At 64.5% G+C, this 22,085-nt stretch overlaps 1 protein-coding gene across 4 annotated transcripts; it reads left to right on the top strand.

Moving 5' to 3' along the window:
- Positions 1 to 6,356: 6,356 nt before the first annotated feature.
- On the top strand, positions 6,357 to 18,505 carry ILVBL (ilvB acetolactate synthase like). 4 transcript variants are annotated; one of them, XR_014617951.1, is made up of 18 exons: positions 6,357 to 6,406; positions 8,411 to 8,539; positions 8,651 to 8,852; positions 9,540 to 9,667; positions 9,792 to 9,930; positions 10,617 to 10,728; positions 10,824 to 10,923; positions 11,559 to 11,656; positions 12,271 to 12,407; positions 12,519 to 12,653; positions 13,382 to 13,496; positions 14,155 to 14,324; positions 15,201 to 15,271; positions 15,357 to 15,428; positions 15,536 to 15,641; positions 17,784 to 17,988; positions 18,186 to 18,236; positions 18,268 to 18,338. XR_014617951.1 is itself a non-coding variant. In XM_084277779.1 (17 exons), the coding sequence occupies exons 2-16, from the start codon at positions 8,426 to 8,428 to the stop codon at positions 17,960 to 17,962; spliced, it is 1,878 nt and encodes a 625-aa protein (XP_084133905.1). In that variant the 5' UTR covers positions 6,357 to 6,406; positions 8,411 to 8,425; the 3' UTR covers positions 17,963 to 17,988; positions 18,186 to 18,427. The 4 variants fall into 4 exon arrangements, 2 of the variants coding, with proteins under 2 accessions (XP_084133905.1, XP_084133904.1); XR_014617950.1 differs by adding an exon at positions 18,436 to 18,505 and having other exon boundaries at positions 17,784 to 18,341; XM_084277779.1 differs by having other exon boundaries at positions 18,186 to 18,427.
- The last annotated feature ends 3,580 nt before the right edge of the window (positions 18,506 to 22,085 follow it).

Here is a 22,085-nt window from a genome sequence, read left to right as displayed (position 1 = left end):
AAGAGGTAGAGGCCACCTGATGTCACCTGCAGCTTGCCAGCTGTCATCTGCAGGTCGCTGCTGAGGAAGACGCCGTTGATGCCTTCCTCGTAGCGCCAGCTGGGTCCTGAGGGCACCGTCAACAGACCTGGAGGAGGGGAGGAGAAGAAAGGGAGAGGGGTGAGTGGGGGGGTGGGATGTGGTGGGTGATGGTGGGGTGGGGGACACAGCCCCCTGATGGGATATGGGTGTTGCAGCCACGTTTGATGGCCCTAGGGGGGAATTGGGGTGGGATCAGGGGAGCACAAGGATGGAGGATGCTCTGTGACACCCTGGGTACCACAAGGACTCAGGATGCTCCATGACATCCTGGGTACCACAAGGATGGAGGATGTTCTGTGACATCCTGGGTACCACAAGGATGGAGGATGTTCTGTGACACCCTGGGTACCACAAGGACTCAGGATGCTCCATGACACCCTGGGTACCACAAGGATGGAGGATGCTCTGTGACGTCCTGGGTACCACAAGGATGGAGGATGCTCCGTGACATCCTGGGGACCACAGGGATGAAGGATGCTCCATGACACCCTGGGTACCACAGGGACAGAGGATGCTCCGTGATGCCCTGGGTATCATAAGGACGGAGGATGCTCCGTGACGCCCTGGGTACCGCAGGGACAGAGCATGTTCCATGATGCCCTGGGGACCACAAGGATGGAGGATGCTCTGTGACGTCCTGGGGACCACAAGGACGGAGGATGCTCCGTGACACCCTGGGTACCACAGGGATGAAGGATGCTCTGTGACACCCTGGGGACCACAGGGATGGAAAACTCTCAGTGACACCCTGGGTACCACAAGGACGGAGGATGCTCCGTGACACCCTGGGGACCACAGGGAAATGGAGAACACTCCATGACACCCTGAGAACTCTCTGTGACACCCCAGGGCACCACAGCCACCCTCCAGCCCCCCCAAATGACACCCCCGGATGCTCCAGGCCCAGGATGACGAGGGCGGAAGGAGGAACCCACACGCTGCTTTCGAGATGACTCGATGAGGAAGAACCAACCCCCCCCCTACACCCCATCCTCCCCCCCCCCCCAAATTCCCCCCCACTTCCCCTGCCTGCCACAATCCAGCCACCCCCTCCTCTTCCTCCCGGAGCCCCTCACCGTGGCCTCAGGCCTTTTTGGGGGGGGTTATAGGGGGGGGACTTACCAGCACTCAGCAGCATGTGGGCGGCTGTTGCTGCCTGTAAGGGAGAGAGGAAAGAGAACGTCAGCGGGAGGGAAGGTCCCAACTCTCCTCGTCCCCATGGGTGTGTGTCTGTGTGTCCGTCTGTCCATCCCCCATCATCCCTTGGAAGGGGAAGTTGGGCATCACGTCAGGATTTGGGGAGTTTCCAGCACCCAACAGGGTGTTTTTGTGGGGGTCCCCAAGGGAAAAGGGGGGTTTGGGGGTGGGGGTGGGGGGTGACCACTGGGTTTTGGTGTCTTTGGGGGTGGGGAAACTGAGGCACGAGGTGGGGGTGGGAGGATGGATGGACAGATGGACCCCAGCAGGATGTGGAAGAGGGATGGGGACATGGACACAGACAGATGGACACCCAGAGGGATGGACAGACACCTCAGCAGGCACTTGGGTGGACAGATGGATGGACAGGTGGAGGGATGGTGAGAGGGACACCTGGACAGACGGATGAACCCCGTGGCAGACAGACAGACAGACACCCAGTTAGGTGGACAGGACAGAGGGACACCTGGATGGGTGGACACTCAGACAGACACTTGGATGACAGGCCAGACAGACAGACAGACGTGGACACAGACCCCTGGATGGATGGTTGGGTGGGTGGATGGACAGCTGGAAAGACAGACAGGTGGACAGATGGACAGACAGACAGGCCCCTGGGGAGGAGGAACACCCAGGTGGATGGACACCTGGACATCCAAGTTGACATCTGGATGGGTGGACAGACGGACAGCCTGGACAGGTAACTGGCCACCCAGACAGACCCACGTAGATGGGCGCCTGGACAGACAGACAACCAGAGGGATGGAGACGCAGAGGGATGGACAGACAGACAACCAGAGGGGTGGACAGGCAGAGAGATGGACACCCAGGGGGATGGACAGACAGACAACCAGGAGGATGGACAGACAGAGGGATGGACAGACAGACACCCAGAGGGATGGAGACCCAGAGGGATGAACAGACAGAGGGATGGACAGACAGACACCCAGGGGGATGGAGACCCAGAGGGATGGATGGACAGACAGACACATGCACAGCTGAATGGACATTCAGCCACCCAGCCTGACGGACAGACAGATGGACACCTGGAAAAACAGCCAGCCAGGACAGACAGACAGCAGCTTGGAGAAGCAGACAGACGGACAGACAGACAGACAGACACCCAGCTACCTGGACAATCGGACACCTGGACAACCGGACAGCCGGACAGACGGACAACAGGCCGGATAGGTGGACAGATGCCAGGACAGACAGACAGACAGACAGACAGACAGACAGACAGACAGACAGACGGTGCCCACCTGCAGCGGGGGGTCCCCACGGAGCATCCCCAGGAAGGCGGCGGCGGCGGCGGCGGCTCCGAGAGCGGCGGCTCCGAGCGCGGCCAGAACCGGGAGGAGGCAGCGGCGACCCCCGGCCCGGCCCCGGCACTGGCACCGGCACCGGCACCGGCACTGGCAGGGGGGGAGCGGGGGACTCTCGGGGTCGGCGAGTGGCGACATCGCGACAGGGACCCGGCGGCGGAGGCGCCTTATAGAGGGACAGGGAGGGGGGTGGGGTTAAAGAGGGGGAGGGGACAGGGGAGGGGACACCGGGGGGGGGGGGGACACCGGGGAGACACCGGGGAAGGGATGCGGGAGGAGGGAGGGGGATCGGGGGGGGGATGGAGGGACCGGGGAGGGACCGGAAGGGGGTGGGACGGGGGGGACACACCGGGGAGACACCGGGGAAGGGATGCGGGGAGGGGGCAGGGACCGGGGGGAGGATGGAGGGACCGAGGTGAGGATGGAGGGGGGGATGGAGGGACCATGGGGGGGATGGAGGGACCAGGGAGGGAGCCGGGGGGGACCGGGGAGGGGATGGAGGGACCGGGGAGAGGATGTGGGGGGGGATGGAGGGACTAGGGGCGGGGGGGGGGGATGGATGGACCAGGGAGGGGATGCGGTGGGGGGAGGGATGGAGGGACCGAGGGGTGGATGCAGGAGGAGGGGGGGGACCGAGGAGGGGATGAGGTGGGGGGAGGGACACCGGGGAGAGGATGGAGGGACCAGGGAGGGATCCGGGGGGGATGGAGGGACCGGGGGGTTGTGCGGGTGGTGGGGGGAGGAGATGGAGAGACCGGGGGGGGACACACACCGGGGAGGGGTCCTGCGGTGGGACCGGGGGGGGGAGATGAAGAGACCGGGGAGGGGGGTGGGATGCAGGAGGAGGGGGGGGACACTGAGGAGTGGGGATGGAGGGACCAGGGAGGGATCCGGGGGGGGGGATGGAGGGACCGGGGGGGGATCCAGGGGGGATGGAGGGACAGGGGGGGGGGATCCGGGGTGGGGGACCCGGGGTTGGGGGGGGCACCAGGGCGGGACAGGGGGGTGGGGACAGATCGGCACCGGGGGTGGGGACAGACCGGGAAGGAACCGGTAGCCCCGGGGGCGGGGGGAACCCGGGGGACACCATGAGGGGGGGTGGGGGGGGGGGGGGACACGGGACGTACGTCACCGTGGAGGGAAACTGGGGTGTCCCCCGTCCCCCCCACCCCCTTCCCGGTCTCTCCGCCCCCCCCCCCCGAGGGGGTTTCGCCTCCCCCGGGTGTGACGGAGACACCGGAGTTTCCTGCTGGGGTGGAATTTCTGGCCCTGTGACCCCCCCCCCCCCCAAAATACCCCCCCCCAAACCCCCCCCCCCCAAAACAACCCTCCCCCTCCCCACCCCCCCAAAACAACCCCCCACCCCAAAAACACCCCCCAAAACAACCCCCCAAAACACCCCCCCCAACACAACCCTCCCCATCCCCAACCCCCCCAAAACAACCCCCCCACCCCAAAAACACCCCCCAAAACAACCCCCCCCACCCCAAAAACACCCCCTAAAACAACCCCCCCAAAACACCCCCCCAACACAACCCTCCCCATCCTCAACCCCCCCCAAAACAACCCCCCCACCCCAAAACACCCCCCCCAAAACAACCCCCCTCCCCAAAACAACCATCCCTCTCCCCCCAACCCCCCCCCAAAACAACCCCCCACCCCAAAACAACCCCCACCCCAAAACCACCCCCCCCCCCCCAAAAAACACACACCCCCCCGCGGAGGGTACGGGACCGGGAAGGGGGTTGGGGAGGTTTGGGGGGCTTGGGGGGGGTTTCCATGTGTGGGACCCCCCCATGGGTGACCGAACACCCCCCTCCCCCAGAGGTGAGACCCCCATGGGACACCCCCCATAGAAGACCCCCACCCTTTGGAGACCCCTCCCCAGGTGGACCCCCCATAGGGACACCCCACCCCATAGGAGACCCCCCCCATAGGAGACACCCCCCCCGAGGTGAGACCCCCATGGGACCCCCCACCCCATAGGAGACCCCCACCCTTTGGAGACCCCTCCCCAGGTGAGACCCCCATAGGGACACCCCACCCCTTTAGAAGCCCCCCCCAGAGCCCCCCCCAAACTGAGACCCCTATGGGCGACCCTCCCCCTCGTGACACCCCCAAACCGAGTGTCGTCCCCCCAAATGAGCCCCCTCCCCAACCACCCCCCAAGCGCGAGCTCCACGTACCCCCCCAAGGGGGGTTCCCCCATGGGGGGGGGGGGGCCTCCCCCTCCAGGCCCCGCCCACTGGGGGATGTGGGCGGGACTTGGGATGTGGGCGTGGCTTAGACGGACTATGCGATGGGGTGGGCGTGGCTATGGGGCAGTGGGCGGGGCTTAGAAAGCGCGGGCGGGGGTTGGATGTGTGGGCGTGGCTTGTGCGCGTGGGGCTTCGGGCTGTGGGCGGGGCTTGGGCGGGGGCGTGGCTTTGGGTTGAGTGGGCGTGGCTTATGAGCGCGGTCTTCGGGCTGTGGGCGGGGCTTAGAGGGCCGATACGAGGCTGTGGGCGTGGCTGTGGGGGAGTGGGCGGGGCTTAGAACGCCTGGGCGGGGGTTTAGACGGAGTGGGCGTGGCTTGCGCGCGTGGGCTTGGGGCTGTGGGCGGGGCTTGGGGCTGTGGGCGGGGCTTGGGAGCCGCCGCGCTTCCGGGAAGGGCAAGTGGCTGCGGGGGGGTCAGGGACGCGGACTCTGACCCCGGAGGGGGGGCGGGGGTGTGTTCGGGGGGCTCCTGAAGGGTTGGGGGGGCGTTATAGGGGGGGAAGGGGCTTGGGGAGGAGCGTAGGGCCGGGGGACACCCAGGGAAGGGGGATGGGGGGGGAGAATCGGGGTTTTGGGGTGTCCCCCGGCTCTGGGGGGGTGTCCCCGGGATTTTTGGGAGGTGTCCCTGGGCTCTGGGGGCTTTGGGGGGGGTACGGGAATGGGAGATCTCCCCGGGCTTTGGGGGGGGAGTGCGGGACCGAGGGGTGTCCGCGAGCTGTCGGGGGCGACCCCGCGTTCTGGGGGGGGGTTACGGAGCCGGGGGGGTGTCCTCGGGCTCTGGGGGGGGGGGGGGTACGGGACTGGGGGGGTGTGTCCCCGGGGCTCTGGGGGGGTTACGAGACCGAGGGGGTGTCCCCGAGCTCTCGGTGGGGACCCCGGGCTCTGGGGGGGGGGGTTATGGGGCCGGGGGGTGTCCTCGGGCTCTGGGGGGAGGGGGGGTACGGGACTGGGGGGGTGTCCCCGGGAATCTGGGTGGCACCCCGGGCTCTGGGGGGGGTTATGGGACCAGGGGGTGTCCCCGGGGCTCTGGGGGGGTGGGAATTATGGGGCCGGGGGGGTGTCCTTGGGCTCTTGGGGGGGGTTATGAGACTGGGGGGGTGTCCTCGGGGCTCTGGGGACCAGGGGGTGTCCCCGGACTCTTGGGGGGGGGGGGGGCGGGACCCGGGGGGTGTCCCCCGGCTCTGGGGTGGTTGGGTTTGGGGGGTGTCCCCGGGCTGTTGGGGGGGGTCATAAAGTGTGGGAGAGGATTGGGAGGTCTGGGGGGGGGGCACTGGGGTGGGGAAGGGGGTTTGGGGGGGGTCACTGGGGGTGTCCCAGGTACTGGGACGGGGAGGGGGGGGCGACAAGGACAGGGTGGCCCAGAGGGACAGGTGGCCATGGAGGAAGGACGGGGGAGGGGGGGGCACAGAGCCAGGGCAGGGGGGGGACACAGACAGCCAGGCTCAGGGTGACCCCAAGGACCAAGGTGGGGGGGGAGGGGGGCACAGTTGGACTGACCTTGTCCCCTTGTCACAGGGACCCACCAGCACCTCACCAGCACCCAGCAGGTACCACCCACCCCCCTCAACACCCCCCCCCCCCAAAACCCCCCAAAACTGGGATTATTGACCCCAATTCCAGCCTTTTTCTCACCCCTTTGACCCCCCCCCCCTTCCCCCCCCCCTTTTTAAGGCCAACACCCCACATAGTTTGTGGTCACATCCCCCCCTCCCCAAACCAGCCCCCCCAGTTTCCCCCCCCCTGGGTCTTTCTGTGGGCGACTGACGCCTTCGTTAGGTGGTAATTATGCAAATGAGCTGGGTTGAGGCCTGGAGGGTGAAGCCACAGGCGTGGGATGGGGTTTAGTTCCCTCTCTTTGGTTAAACTGGGTTTAATCGGCTGGAGTTAGTCCTGGGTTTAGTTAAACCAGGCTTAGTTAAGCAGGTTTAATTAAGACAGGCTTAATTAACTGGGTTTAATTAAGCTGGGCTTAGTTAACTGGGTTTGATTAAAACATTTTCAGTTCATCAAGTTTGATTAATCCGGGTTCAGTTAAACCAGGTTCAGTTAATCCGGGTTTAGTTAAACCAGGTTCAGTTAAACCAGGTTCAGTTAATCCAGGTTCAATTAATCTGGGCTCAATTAAACCAGGTTTAATTCATTGGCTTTGATTAAACCACGTTCAATTCATCAGGTTTGATTAAATCAGGTTTGATTGAGTTGGGCTCAATTAAACTGGGCTCAATTAAACTGGGCTCAATTAAACTGGGCTCAATTAAACTGGGTTCAATTAAATGGGGCTCAATTAAACCAGGTTTAATTCATTGGCTTTGATTAAACCCCGTTCAGTTCATCGGGTTTGATTAAACCTCGTTCAATTAATCCTGGGCCCAGTTTGCACCAGGCTCAGTTTAAACCAGGCTCAATTAATCCTGGGCCCAGTTAAACCCAGGCTTAGTTAAACTGGGCTCAGTTACACCAGGCTCAATTACTCCAGGGTCAATTAATCTTGGGCTCAGTTAAACCAGGCTCAATTACTCCAGACTCAGGTAATCCCAGGCTCAGTTACTCTGGACTCAATTAATCTTGGGCTCAGTTACACCCAGGCTCAATTGCTCCGGACTCAATTAATCCCAGGCCCAGTTAAACCCGGCTCCAGTTAAACCCGGGCCCAGTTTAAACCGGGCTCAATTACTCCAGGCCCAGTTAATGCCAGGCTTAGTTAAACCCAGGCTCAATTAATCCTGGGCTTAGTTAAACCAGGCTCAGTTAAACCAGGCTCAGTTAAACCAGGCTCAGTTAAACCAGTCTTAGTTAAACCCGGCTCAGTTAAACCCAGGCTCAGTTAAACCAGGCTCAGTTAAACCCAGTCTTAGTTAAACCAATCTTAGTTAAACCAGTCTTAGTTAAACCTGGCTCAGTTAAACCTGGCTCAGTTAAACCAGGCTCAGTTAAACCCAGTCTTAGTTAAACCCAGGCTTAGTTAAACCTGGCTCAGTTAAACCCAGGCTCAGTTAAACCCAGGCTCAGTTAAACCCAGGCTCAGTTAAACCAGGCTCAGTTAAACCCAGGCTCAGTTAAACCAGGCTCAGTTAAACCAGGCTCAGTTAAACCAGTCTTAGTTAAACCTGGCTCAGTTAAACCTGGCTCAGTTAAACCTGGCTCAGTTAAACCAGGCTCAGTTAAACCCAGTCTTAGTTAAACCCAGGCTTAGTTAAACCTGGCTCAGTTAACCCAGGCTCAGTTAAACCCAGGCTCAGTTAAACCCAGGCTCAGTTAAACCCAGGCTCAGTTAAACCCAGGCTTAGTTAAACCCAGGCTTAGTTAAACCCAGGCTTAGTTAAACCCAGGCTCAGTTAAACCTGGCTTAGTTAAACCTGGCTTAGTTAAACCAGGCTCAGTTAAACCCAGGCTCAGCTAACCCAGGCTTAGTTAAACCCAGGCTGAGTTAAACCAGGCTCAGTTAAACCCGGCTTAGTTAAACCTGGCTTAGTTAAACCAGATCCAGTTGATGCCACCCCAGGGCTCGTCGGGGTTGTGGCTCATCCCCCGTTGGTCTCCATCCCCCCCAGGGCCCAGAGCACGAGATGAGTCTCCTTGTCGGGCTCGGCGTGGCCTGCGCTGGTCTCCTGGCGGCGTTGGCGGTGGCGGTTCTCGGGCTGGCCTATCGCTTGGGCATCTTCTACCAGCTCCGGCATCGGGTACGAGGTGGAACCGCCGGGGCTTTGGGTGGGGAAGGGTCCATGTGAAACCCTAATCCCCACCCGAGGGCGATGGTGGCACCACCAGCGTCCTCCCGGTGACCCACCCAGGTGGACCCCCGGAGCCCCCGGCACGGCGGGGAGCTGGTGGCGGAGGTGTTGAAGGCCCACGGCGTGAGGTTCCTCTTCACCCTGGCTGGTGGCCACATCTCCCCCATCCTGGTGGCCAGTGAGAAGGTGGGGATCAGGGTGGTGGACACCCGGCACGAGGCCACCGCCGTCTTCGCCGCCGACGCCGTCTCCAGGCTCTCCGGTACAGGGATGGGGGGTGGGACATCAGGGGTGGCACCTGCCTCAAGGGATGGAGGGTTTTGGTGGAGTGGGGGGTCCCTGGTTGTGCCCAGAAGCCCCATGGGGTCCATCCATGGTGGGCTCCTCCCCATGGTGGTCTCCTCCCCATGGTGGGCTCCTCCTCCATGGTGGTCTCCTCCCCATGGTGGGTCCCCCCCCATGGTGGTCTCCTTTCCATGGTGGGTCCCTCCCCATGGTGGGTCCCCCCCCATGGTGGGCTCCTCCCCATGGTGGTCCCCATGGTGGGTCCCTCCCCATGGTGGTCTCCTCCCCATGGTGGTCTCCTCCCCATGGTGGGTCCCTCCCCATGGTGGGCTCCTCCCCATGGTGGGCTCCTCCTCCATGGTGGTCTCCATGGTGGTCTCCTCCCCATGGTGGGTCCCTCCCCATGGTGGGTCCCCCCCCATGGTGGACTCCTCCCCATGGTACTCTCCATGGTGGGTCCCCCCCCATGGTGGGTCCCCCCCCATGGTGGGCTCCTCCCCATGGTGGGCTCCATGGTGGTCCCCATGGTGGTCTCCTTCCCATGGTGGTTCTCCATGGTTCTTCCCCCACCCCTCCCTGAGCTAATACAGGTGGTGAAGATGGGGGTGCAGAAGGACACCCCCTCACCCCAAATCCTGCTTTCCCCCCCCCCTCCCCACCCCAGGTCGCATCGGCGTGGCCGCCGTCACCGCCGGTCCCGGTGTCACCAACACGGTGACAGCCATCAAGAACGCCCAGATGGCCGAGTCCCCCCTGCTGCTCATTGGGGGGGCAGCTGCCTCGCTGCAGAAGGTTGGGGACACCCAAAAGACCCCCACCCCAAAACCCACCACCCCACCCCACCCAGACTCAGTTTTGGGGGTTCCTGGGGTCATTTTGGGGGTTCCTGGGGTCATTTTGGGGGGTCTCTCGGTAGGGCCGGGGGGCGTTGCAGGACATGGACCAGCTGTCGCTCTTCAGGACCCTGTGTAAGGTCTGTGTCAGCGTGAGGACGGTGAGGGACATCGTCCCCACCCTCAGGAAGGCCATCGCCACCGCCCAGTCGGGGACACCCGGTGAGAAGAGGGGGGGTGGGGACAGGGGGGTGAAGGGGGTGGAAGGGTCTTGGCTGGGAATGGCAGTGAGGGGGTTGGGTGGTGGGGTGGTGGTTGGGGGTCACCATCCCCATCCCACCATCCCCATCCCATCCCCATCCCCATCCCACCATCCCCATCCCATCCCCATCCCCATCCCCATCCCACCATCCCCATCCCATCCCCATCCCCATCCCCATCCCCATCTCATCCCCATCCCATCCCCATCCCATCCCCATCCCATCCCCATCCCATCCCATCCCCATCCCCATCCCATCCCCATCCCCATCCGATCCCAATCCCCATCCCCATCCCATCCCCATCCCATCCCCATCCCATCCCCATCCCCATCCCATCCCCATCCCATCCCCATCCCCATCCCCATCCCCATCCCCATCCCCATCCCCATCCCCATCCCCATCCCCATCCCCATCCCCATCCCCATCCCCATCCCCATCCCCATCCCCATCCCCATCCCCATCCCCATCCCCTCCCATCCCCATCCCCATCCCATCCCATCCCCATCCCCTCCCATCCCCATCCCCATCCCATCCCCATCCCCATCCCCATCCCCATCCCATCCCATCCCTATCCCCATCCCTATCCCACCTTCCAACCCCCCCAAAGAGCTTTTGGGGGTGACCCTACACCCCCAAACCCCCCCTCAGGCCCCGTCTTCGTGGAGCTCCCCATCGACATCCTCTACCCCTTCCACGTGGTGGAGAAGGAGATCAGGGGCTCCAAGACCCCCCGTGGGCTACGGGGGAAGGTGATCCAATGGTGAGCAGCACCCCAAAAAAACCTCGATCCCCCCTCAAAGGGGGGTCCCAGCACCCCAATATTGACCTGAACACCCCCCACCCCCCCACACTTAGGTACCTCCAGACCTACATGAGGAACCTCTTCGCGGGGGCATGGGAGGCGCGGGAGGTGACCCCGCTGCCCGTCCACATCCCCTTGGCCACCCAGGAGGAGGTGGGTTTTGGGGTGACACCAGCACCCCCCCTCTGGGCACCCCCAAAACCCCACCCCTGGTCAGCAACTGGGGGGGTTTTGGGGTGACACCAGCACCCCCCACTCTGGGCACCCCCAAAACCCCACCCCTGGTCAGCAACTGGGGGGGTTTTGGGGTGACACCAGCACCCCCCCCTCTGGGCACCCCCAAAAACCCACCCCTAGTCAGCAACTGGGGGGGTTTTGGGGTGACACCAGCACCCCCCACTCTGGGCACCCCCAAAAACCCACCCCTGGTCAGCAACTGGGGGGGGTTGGGGTGTTTAGGGGATTTGGGGTCCCACTGGGCTGAATTTGGGGTCTAACTGGGCTGGGCTTGGGGTCCCACCGGGCTGGATTTGGGGGTCCCACTGGGGTGGATTTGGGGTCCCACTGGGCTAGATTTGGGGGGGTCACTGAGCCCCTTTTGGGGTCCAACTGGGATGGATTTGGGGTCCCACTGGGCTGGAATTGGGGGTCCAACTGGGATGGATGTGGGGGTAACTGGGACAGTTTTGGGGTCCAACTGGGCTGGATTTTGGGGTCCAACTGGGCTGGAATTGGGGGGGTCACTGGTCCAGTTTTGGGGGGGTCACTGGTCCAGTTTGGGGTCCCAGATCCAGCAGTGTGCTGAACTGGTGAGCCGAGCCAAGAAGCCACTGGTACTGGTGGGCAGCCAGGCCATGCTGCCCCCCACCACGGCCGAGGACCTGTGGTGAGACTGGGGGCACTGGGAGGGACTGGTTTGGGGAGGGGGGACAGGTTTAGGGGTGTCATACTGGTTTGGGGGAGGGGGACTGGTTTGGGGGGAGCTGGACTGGTTTGGGGAGGGGGGACAGGTTTGGGGGCGTCATACTGGTTTGGGGGAGGGGGACTGGTTTGGGGAGAGCTGGACTGGTTTGGAGGGGGGGGCATACTGGTTTGAGGAGGGATGGACTGGTTTGGGGGGCACTGGACTGGTTTGGGGAGGGGTGGACTGGTTTGGGGACTGGGATGGACTGGTTTGGGCGGCACTGGACTGGTTTGGGGAGGGGTGGACTGGTTTGGGGACTGGGAGGGACTGGTTTGAGGGGGACCGGACTGGTTTGGGGAGGGTGGGACTGGTTTGGGAGGCACTGGACTGGTTTTGGGAGGGATGGACTGGTTTGTGGACTGGGATGGACTGGTTTGGGGGGCACTGGACTGGTTTGGGGTGGGCTAGACTGGTCTGGGGCTGGAAAAGCCCCTTAAGACCCCAATCCAAACCAGTTTGGAACTGGTTTTGGGGGCCAAACGACCCCAGTTTTGGGGTGAAACCCGAGTTTAACTACCCCCCCACCCCCTTCCCAGTACGGCACTGGAAACACTGGGCATCCCCTGCTATTTGGGGGGGGCAGCCAGGGGGCTGCTGCCCCCCGACAGCCCCCTCCTCCTGCGCCACAACCGCCGCGACGCCCTCGCAGCCGCCGACCTGGTCTTACTGGCAGGTACTGGGATGGGGTCAGGGGGGGTTTAAGGGGTGTGGGGGGGTGTCCCCCTAAATTTGGACCCCCCCCACCCCACCCCCGGGTCTGACTGTGCCCCCCTCCCCGGTGCAGGGGGGGTGTGTGACTTCCGCCTGTCCTACGGGCGCCTCTTCGGGCGCGGAGCCGCCGTGGTGGCCGTCAACAGGGACCGGGGGCAGCTGGGGAGGAACCAGGGGGTCTTCTGGAAGGCCCGGCTGGCGGTCAGAGGTGGGTGTGATGAGTTTGGGGAGTCTCAGGTCTCAGCTGGACTCACTGGGTGTGGTAGGGTTGGGGTGTGATGAGTTCGGGGGGTCTCAGCTCTCAGCAGGGCTCAGTTTGAGGGGTGGGGTGGGGGTGTGATGAGTTTGGGGGGGTCTCAGCTGTCGGTGGGGTGGCTTGGGGTGGGAGTGTGATGAGTTGGGGGGGTCTCAGCAACCTCCCTTCATACAGTGGGGTTGGGGTGTGATGAGTGTGGGGGGGCTCAGCTCTCGGCAGGGCTCAATTCGAGGGGTGTGGTTGGGGTGTGATGAGTTGGGGGGGTCTCAGCTGTCAGCGGGGGTGGCTTGGGGTGTGGGGTGTGATGAGTTTGGGGGGGTCTCAGCTCTCAGCAGGGCTCAGTTTGAGGGGTGGGGTGGGGGTGTGATGAGTTTGGGGGGTCTCAGCTCTCAGCAGGGCTCAGTTTGAGGGGTGGGGTGGGGGGTGTGATGAGTTTGGGGGGTCTCAGCTCTCAGCAGGGCTCAGTTCGAGGGGTGTGGTTGGGGTGTGATGAGTTTGGGGGGTCTCAGCTGTCGGTGGGGGTGTCTTGGGGTTGGGGTGTGATGAGTTTGGGGGGTCTCAGCTCTCGGCAGGGCTCAGTTCGAGGGGTGGGCTCGGGGTGTGATGAGTTTGGGGGGTCTCAGCTGTCAGTGGGGGTGTCTTGGGGTGGGGGTGTGATGAGTTCGGGGGGGTCTCTGCAGGGGACGCCGCCTCCTTCCTGGTTGGTCTGGCCCGGAAGCTCCGCGGTTACTCGTGTCCCTCTGATTGGCTGGAGAAGCTCCACGATGCCGAGCGGGAAAAGGAACGGGCCAATCGGTGAGCGCGCAGGGGGGGGAGGGGCGGGGCTTGGGCACCTTCCGGTTCCGGGCGATTCCATTTCTAACTGGGGGAGGGGGGGGGATTTCCCCCAATTCCCAGTTTGGACCAGTTTCCACCCGTTTCCAACTGGGAGTAGGGGTCCCCAGTCCCAGTTTGGCCCAGTCTCCATCTGTTTCTAACTGGGGGAGGACTCCCCAGTCCCAGTTCGGGCGTTTCCAACTGGGAGGACTCCCCATGTCCAACTGGGAGGGGTTCCCAATTCCCAGTTTGGCCCAGTCTCCACCAGTTTCCAACTGGGACGGGGGTTTCCAACTGGGGAAGGGCTCCCCAGTCCCAGTTTGGCCCAGTCTCCACCAGTTCCCAACTGGGAGGGGGGTTTGGAGGGGTTCCCACTTCCCAGTTTGGCCCAGTCTCCCCCCATTCCCAACTGGGAGGGGTTCCCCAGTCCCAGTTTGGCCCAGTCTCCCCCCATTCCCAACTGGGACGGGGGTTCCCCAGTCCCAGTTTGGCCCAGTCTCCACCAGTTCCCAACTGGGAGAGGGGTTCAGAGGGGTTCCCCAGTCCCAGTTTGGCCCAGTCTCCCCCCATTCCCAACTGGGACGGGGGTTTCCCTGGCCGGGGGGGTCCCAGGGTGACATTGGGGTGTCCCCCCCAGGGAGAAGGCGGCCGCCCCCACCCCGTCCCACCTGAACCCGCTGGAGCTGCTGTTCCGCCTGGACACCCTCCTGCCCCCCCACAGCCTCCTGGTGGCCGACGGGGGCGACTTCGTGGCCACCGCGTCCTACATCGTGCGGCCCCGGCGGCCCCTGTGCTGGCTGGACCCTGGTGAGAGCCAGCCCCACCCCCAGTGTCCCCAGGGTGTCCCCAGTGTCCCCAGGGTGTCCCCAGTGTCCTCAGGGTGTCCCCAGTGTCCCCAGTCACCCCTCAGCGTCCCCAAACCCCATCCCTATCCACCCCCTCAGTGTCCCCAAGGTGTCCCCAGAGTGTCCCCAACCACCCCCCAGTGTCCCCAAGGTGTCCCCAGCCACCCCCAGGGGACACAGGGTGATGCCACCACCCACCCCCAGTGTCCTCAGCCACCCCTCAGTGTCCCCAAGGTGTCCCCAGCCACCCCTCAGTGTCCCCAGTGTGTCCTCAGTCCCACCCCAGTGTCCCCAGTGTGTCCCCAAGCCACCCTTCAGTGTCCCCAAGGTATCTCCAGTCCCCCCTCAGTGTCTCCAAGGTGTCCCCAGCCCCACCCAGGGGACACAGGGTGATGCCACCACCCCCCCCTCAGTGTCCCCAGCCACCCCTCAGTGTCCCCAAGGTGTCTCCAGCCCCCTGCCTCAGTGTGCCCAAGGTGTCCCCACCACCCCCTCAGTGTCCCCAAGGTGTCCCCAACCCCCCCCAGGGGACACAGGGTGATGCCACCACCCCCCCCCCCCAGTGTCCTCAGCCACCCCTCAGTGTCCCCAAGGTGTCTCCAGTCCCCCCAGGTGACACAGACTGATGCCACCACCCCCCCTTAGTGTCCCCAAGCCACCCCTCAGTGTCCCCAAGGTGTCTCCAGCCCCCCCCTCAGTGTCCCCAAGGTGTCCCCACCACCCTCTCGGTGTCCCCAAGGTGTCTCCAGTCCCCCCTCAGTGTCCCCAAGGTGTCCCCAGCCCCCCCAGGTGACACAGACTGATGCCACCCCCTCTCTTTGTGTCCCCCCCTCCCCAGGACCTTTCGGCACGTTGGGCGCCGGCGGCGGCTTCGCTCTGGGTGCCAAACTCTGCCGTCCCCAGGCTGAGGTAGGGGACAGGGTGGGGACAAGAGCAAGGCCACCAGGGTGTCCCCAGTGTCCCCTGACGGTGGTGGCCTTGTCCTTGGGGACAGGTCTGGGTCCTCTACGGCGACGGCTCCTTGGGCTACAGCGTGATGGAGTTTGACACCTTTGTGAGGCACAAGGTGATGGTGGCACCGGAGACTGGGGGGTGGGAGGGGGTTGTCCCCACCCTGAGGTGTCCCCAAAGGGGGGTGCTGGCATTGTCCCCTTGTCCCCTTGTCCCCTGCAGACCCCGGTGATCGCGCTGGTGGGGAACGATGCCTGTTGGAGCCAGATCGCCAGGGAGCAGGTGGCTTTGCTGGGCAGCGACGTGGCCTGTGGGCTGGGGTACCTGGGTGAGTGTCCCCACCCCCCTGGTGTCCCCACCCCCCTGGTGTCCCCACCCCCCTGGTGTCCCCATCCCCGGGTGTCCCCATCCCCGGGTGTCCCCATCCCCGGGTGTCCCCATCCCCCGGGTGTCCCCACCCCCCTGGTGTCCCCACCCCCCTGGTGTCCCCACCCCCCTGGTGTCCCCCATCCCTGGGTGTCCCCATCCCTGGGTGTCCCCATCCCTGGTGACCCCATCCGTGGGTGTCCCCATCCCTGGGTGTCCCCATTCCCTGGTGTCCCTATCCCTTGGTGTCCCCACCCCCCTGGTGTCCCCATCCCCCTGGTGTCCCCATCCCCGGGTGTCCCCACCCCCCGGTGTCCCCACCCCCCGGTGTCCCCACCCCCCTGGTGTCCCCATCCCCGGGTGTCCCCACCCCCTGGTGTCCCCACCCCCTGGTGTCCCCACCCCCTGGTGTCCCCATCCCTGGGTGTCCCGACTCCCTGGTCTCCCCATCCCTGGGTCTCCCCATCCCTGGGTCTCCCCCACCCCTTGGTGTCCCCACCCCCCTGGTGTCCCCATCCCTGGGTGTCCCCATCCCTGGGTGTCCCCCATCCCTGGGTGTCCCCCTTCCCTGGTGTCCCCACCCCCTCGTATCCCTATCCCCAGGTGTCCCCATCCCCTGGGTGTCCCCACCCCCCTGGTGTCCCCATCCCTGGGTGTCCCCACCCCCCTGGTGTCCCCACCCCCCTGGTGTCCCCATCCCTGGGTGTCTCCAACCCCCTGGTGTCCCCATCCCTGGGTGTCCCCTATCCCTGGGTGTCCCCACCCCACTGGTGTCCCTACCCCCCTGGTCTCCCCATCCCTGGGTGTCCCCCATCCCTGGGTGTCCCCATCCCTGGGTGTCCCCACCCCCCTGGTGTCCCTATCCCATGGTATCCCTATCCCTGGGTATCCCCATCCCATGGTGTCCCCATCCCTGGGTGTCCCCACCCCCGTGGTGTCCCCATCCCTGGGTGTCTCCAACCCCCTGGTGTCCCCATCCCTGGGTGTCCCTATCCCTGGGTGTCCCCACCCCACTGGTGTCCCTACCCCCCTGGTCTCCCCATCCCTGGGTGTCCCCCATCCCTGGGTGTCCCCATCCCTGGGTGTCCCCATTCCCTGGTGTCCCCATTCCCTGGTGTCCCTATCCCTTGGTGTCCCCACCCCCCTGGTGTCCCCACCCCCCTGGTCTCCCCATCCCTGGGTGTTCCCACCCCCTTGGTGTCCCCCATCCCTGAGTGTCCCCATCCCTGGGTGTCCCCATCCCTGGGTGTCCCCCTTCCCTGGTGTCCCCACCCCCTCGTATCCCTATCCCCAGGTGTCCCCATCCCCTGGGTGTCCCCATCCCCTGGGTGTCCCCACCCCCCGGTGTCCCCATCCCTGGGTGTCCCCACCCCCCTGGTGTCCCCACCCCCCTGGTGTCCCCATCCCTGGGTGTCTCCAACCCCCTGGTGTCCCCATCCCTGGGTGTCCCCTATCCCTGGGTGTCCCCACCCCACTGGTGTCCCTACCCCCCTGGTCTCCCCATCCCTGGGTGTCCCCCATCCCTGGGTGTCCCCATCCCTGGGTGTCCCCACCCCCCTGGTGTCCCTATCCCATGGTATCCCTATCCCTGGGTATCCCCATCCCATGGTGTCCCCATCCCTGGGTGTCCCCACCCCACTGGTGTCCCTATCCCATGGTATCCCTATCCCTGGGTATCCCCATCCCATGGTGTCCCCATCCCTGGGTGTCCCCACCCCCCTGGTGTCCCTATCCCATGGTATCCCTATCCCTGGGTATCCCCATCCCATGGTATCCCCATCCCTGGGTGTCCCCACCCCCTGGTGTCCCCATCCCTGGGTGTCCCCACCCCCGTGGTGTCCCCATCCCTGGGTGTCTCCAACCCCCTGGTGTCCCCATCCCTGGGTGTCCCTATCCCTGGGTGTCCCCACCCTTTAGTGTCCCCATCCCTGGGTGTCCCCACCCCTTGGTGTCCCCACCCCTGGTGCCACCCCCCCTCTTCCCTGCCCCCTCACCCTCCCCACTGACCCCATGTCCCCCTTACTGGTGACCCCCCCATGTTCCCCTCCCCCAACCCCCGGGAGGTGCCGGTGTCACCCCTCCTGTCCCCTCCCCACCCCCCCAGACTACCACGAGGCGGCGGCAGCGCTGGGTGCCCGGGGGGTGCTGGTGGGACGGTCGGACCGCGAGCGGCTGGACAGCGTCCTGCGTGGGGCTCAGGACACCTGTCACCAGGGTCACCCCGTCCTCATCAACGCCCTCATCGGCCACACCGACTTCAGGCACGGCTCCATCTCCGTCTAGGGGGGCGTGGGGACCCCCTGCCCCCCCAAAACCCGGCTAGGGGTGGTGGGGACCCCCCTGCCCCCCAAAAACCATGGCTAGGGGGTGGAGGGGACCCCCTGCCCCCCAAAACCACAGCTAGTGGGGAGGTGGGGACCCCAAAATTAGGTCTAGGGGGTGGTGGGGACCCCCCCTGCCCCCCCAAACCATGGCTAGGGGGAGGTGGGGACCCCCCTGCCCCCCCAAAACCACGGCTAGGGGGTGGTGGGGACCCCAAAACCACAGCTAGGGGGAGGTAGGGACCCCAAAACCACGGCTAGGGGGAGGTGGGACCCCGAAATCAGGTCTAGGGGGTGGTGGGGACCCCCCCTGCCCCCCCCAAACCACGGCTAGGGGGGATGTGGGGACCCCAAAACCACGGCTAGGGGGAAGTGGGGACCCCAAAACCAGGGCTAGGGGGATGTGGGGACCCCAAAACCACGGCTAGGGGGAAGTGGGGACCCCAAAACCAGGGCTAGGGGGAGGTGGGGACCCCAAAACCACGGCTAGGGGGAAGTGGGGACCCCAAAACCAGGGCTAGGGGGAGGTGGGGACCCCAAACACCACGGCTAGGGGGAGGTGGGGACCCCAAAACGACATCGGGGGGTGGTGGGGACCCCAAAATTAGGTCTGGGGGGTGGTGGGGACCCCCCCTCCAACCCCTAAACTACATCTGGGGGGGTGGTGGGGACCCCAAACCACATCTAGGGGTTGGTGGGGACCCCCCTCCCACCCCAAAACCCATCTGGGGGTGGTAAGACCCCCCTCCACGCCCTAAACTACATCTAGTGGGTAGTGGAGACCCCAAAATTAGGCCTAGGGGATGGTGGGGGACTCCCCTTCCCCCCCAAAACCATGGCTAGGGGGAGGTGGGACCTCAAAACCACGTCTAGGAGGGTGGTGGGACCCCAAAACTACATCTAGGGGGTGGTGGGACCCCAAAATTAGGTCTGGGGGTGGTGGGGACCCCCCCCTCCAACCCCTAAACTACATCTGGGGGGGTGGTGGGGACCCAAAACCACATGTAGGGGGTGGTGGGGACCCCAAAATTAGGTCTGGGGGGTGGTGGGACCCCAAAACTACATCCAGGGTGTGGTGGAGATCCCCCCTTCCACCCCAAAACCACATCTGGGGGTGGTAGGACCCCAAAACTACGTCTAGGGGGTGGTGAGGACCCCAAAATCAGGTCTAGGGGGAGGTGGGGACCCCCTCCAGCCCCTAAACTACATCTGGGGGTGGTGGGACCCCAAACCCACATCCCCCACCTTGGGGTCCCCAATGAGTTTAGTGCCCCCCACGTGTCACCCCCCAGCCCCCTCCCCATGGCAATAAACGTGTGTCCCCCCCCCCACCCTGCACCTCCTGTGTCATCAATTTGGGGTGCCACCCCCCCAAAATTGGGGGGGGGACCCACAAAATGTGTCTCACTCCCCCACCCTGGACCCCTCAAGACCCCCCCAAATTGGGGGGTGGGGGAGACAAGTGCAGCGAGTGTCATTTATTGCTGGTGACAGTGACAAGGTGGGGGGGGAAGTGGGGGGGGGGGGGGGGGCTCAGGGCCACCCCCTGCCTGGGGAAGGGGGGTGCAGAGGGGTGGGGGGGGTCCCCCAAAAAGGGGGGTCCCATTTGCACCCACCCTGGGTGCTGTAACACTGTAGAGGCTTCACATTCAGCTGGTTAATACTGGGGGGGGGGGATTTTGGGGACCCCCCCCCCACCTCCTAGTACTGGTAGTGGGGGGATTTTGGGGGGGGAGGGTGTATGGGGGGGGGGGGGGGGGGGTCCCACATATCCACATACACCTGAAGATAAATAAAGCTCCTGTACCAAGAGACACCCCCCCCCAAATTTGAAGGGGGGGGTTTGTAAAAATAGGGGGAGGGTCTAAAAAGGGGGGGGGGGGGGGGGTAGAGTTTGGGGGGCTAAAAGTTGGGTGGGGGGGTAGAAATTAGGGGGGGGGGTAAAATTAGGGGGGGGCAAGGAAATTAAGGGGGGGGGGGGTGTCCCCAGATTGGGGTTTGGGGGGTTTGTGACCCCCCCCCCCCCCGGGGGTATCAGGGAGTGGGGAGGGGGAAGAAAGAGACCACCCCCCCCCCCCCAAATGATGGAGGTCAGGGACCCTTGTCGATATTGGGTGGGGGGGGATTTTTGGGGGGGGGGGGTGTGGTTTGGGGGGGAAGAAGGGGGGGACCAGGCACTTGAGGGGTAAAATTTGCCCCCCCCCCAAAAAACACAATACAGGGAGCTGGGCCCCCCCCCCCCCCCCCCAAGCCCCCCTCAATTTGGGGGGTCTGGGTGGGTTTTTGGGGGGGGGGCAGTAAAGAGACCCCCCAATCCCCCTCAATTTGGGGGTATGGGGTGGGGGAGAGTGAAGAGACACCCCAAACCCCCTCATTTTGGGGTCCAGCTGGGATTTTGGGGGGGGGGGGGATTAAGAAGCCCCCCCAATCCCCCTCAATTTGGTGTATGGGGTGGGGGGGGGGGGAGGTAAAAAGCCCCCCAAACCCCCTCATTTTGGGGGCCTGGGTGGATTTTGAGGGGGGAGGATTAAGAAGCCCCCCCAGCCCCCTCAATTTGGGGTTTGGGGTGGGGGGGGGAGTGAGGAGACCCCCCCAAACCCCCCTCAATTTGGGGGGGGGGGGGGTCCCAGCGCTGTGCAAATCAAAGGCAACTAGAGGCAAGTGCTGCTTTGGGGGAGGGGGTGGGGGGTGGGGGTGTTTGGTCATCCTCATGACGTCACCGTGATGTCACCGACGTGGCGGTGACGTCACCGCTGACGTCATCACAGGCAGACGTCGAATCTCCTTGACCAGCTCCTTCTCCAGGTTGAAATTGGGTCCCAAAAGGGTCCTTTGATGAGGGTGGGGGGGTGGGGGGACCTTAAGGACCCTCCCCTTGGTTTGGTGACGTCATCATCTTCCTCCTCCTCATCCTCGGGGTGGGGGGGACCGGTGGAGGGGCTGGAACTGGTTCCCAGTACGAACTGGTGCTGGTGACAGATGCTCCAGTCCCCAGCGTAGCGGTTACTGGGGGGGCTCTCGGGACCCCTCAGCCTGGGACGAGCCACCACGGAACCTTCCAGAAGATCCAGCTGAAGAGGTGGGACCCCCACCCCAAATCTCTGGGGGTGGGGAGGGGGCGGAGGGGCGGCCCCCCAAAGCTGGGGGGGGGTGGGTGCTGTGGGGAGAAGAGGAGGGGAGAAAAAAGGGGGGGGAGGGGGGGATGAGGGTCAGGAGGGGGGGGTGGGGTGGAGGGTGGGGGGTGGGGGGTTGGCGATTTGGGGGGGGTCCCAGACACTCTGGGGAACCTCAAGGAGACCACGGGGTGGGGATGATCTGGGGGGTCCCAGACCCTCTGAGGACCATGGAGGGGGTGGGGGGGACACAAGGGGGTCCCAGACCCCCTGGAGAAGGTCCTGGGGACCATGGGGGGGGATAAGGATGATTTGGGGGGGTCCCAGACCCCCTGGAGCCCATGGGGGTGGGGGGAATGATTTGGGGGGGTCCAGACCCCCTGGAGAAGGTCCTGGGGACAATGGGGGGGATGAGGATGATTTGGGGGGGGTCCCAGACCCCTGGAGAACCTCAAGGAGACCATGGGTGGGGGGGGTGTGTGATTTGGGGGGGGGGGTCCCAGACCCCCTGGAGAAGCTCCTGGAGACCATTGGGGAGATGATTTGGGGGGGGGTGGTGGGGGGAGGTCAGAGACCCCCCTCAAGACCATGGGGTGGAGGGGGGTGACTTGGGGGGGGGGGTCCTAGACCCCCTGGAGAACCTCAAGGCGACCATGGCGGGGGGGGGATGGGGATGATTTGGGGGTGGTCCCAGACCCCCTGCAGACCACGGGGGGGGGTACAAGGCAGGTCCAATGGGTAGAGAAGACCCCCCCCTCAGATTTGGGGAGGGGCTTTGGGGTTGCACTCACCTGGCCATGCCTGGAGCAGGTAGTGAAGCACCTCGATGTGCTGCTTGAAGTCCACGGCGCCGGCGGCATCGTGGGGAGGGGGTTTCAGGGGGGCCCGGGGGGCTCTGGGGGGGGTTAGGGGGTGGCGGGGTGGGGGGCTGCTGGGGGGCTCCTGGTTTGGGGTGAGGAGCACGGGCCCGAA

This window comes from Gallinula chloropus, assembly GCF_964237585.1.
Source record: "Gallinula chloropus genome assembly, chromosome: 36".
Classification (NCBI taxonomy): Eukaryota; Metazoa; Chordata; class Aves; order Gruiformes; family Rallidae; genus Gallinula; species Gallinula chloropus.
The sequence above is the reverse complement of the archived record's forward strand: the minus strand, read 5'-3'. Positions and strand labels throughout refer to the sequence as shown.

Excerpts from the sequence above, each read along its gene's own strand:
- ILVBL (XM_084277779.1), top strand. The coding sequence starts at position 8,426 with ATGAGTCTCCTTGTCGGGCTCGGCGTGGCCTGCGCTGGTCTCCTGGCG. Across the intron at positions 11,657-12,270 it reads ACCACGGCCGAGGACCTGTG|TACGGCACTGGAAACACTGG; the intron begins GTGAGACTGGGG and ends CCCCCTTCCCAG. Across the intron at positions 15,642-17,783 it reads CTGTGGGCTGGGGTACCTGG|ACTACCACGAGGCGGCGGCA; the intron begins GTGAGTGTCCCC and ends CCACCCCCCCAG.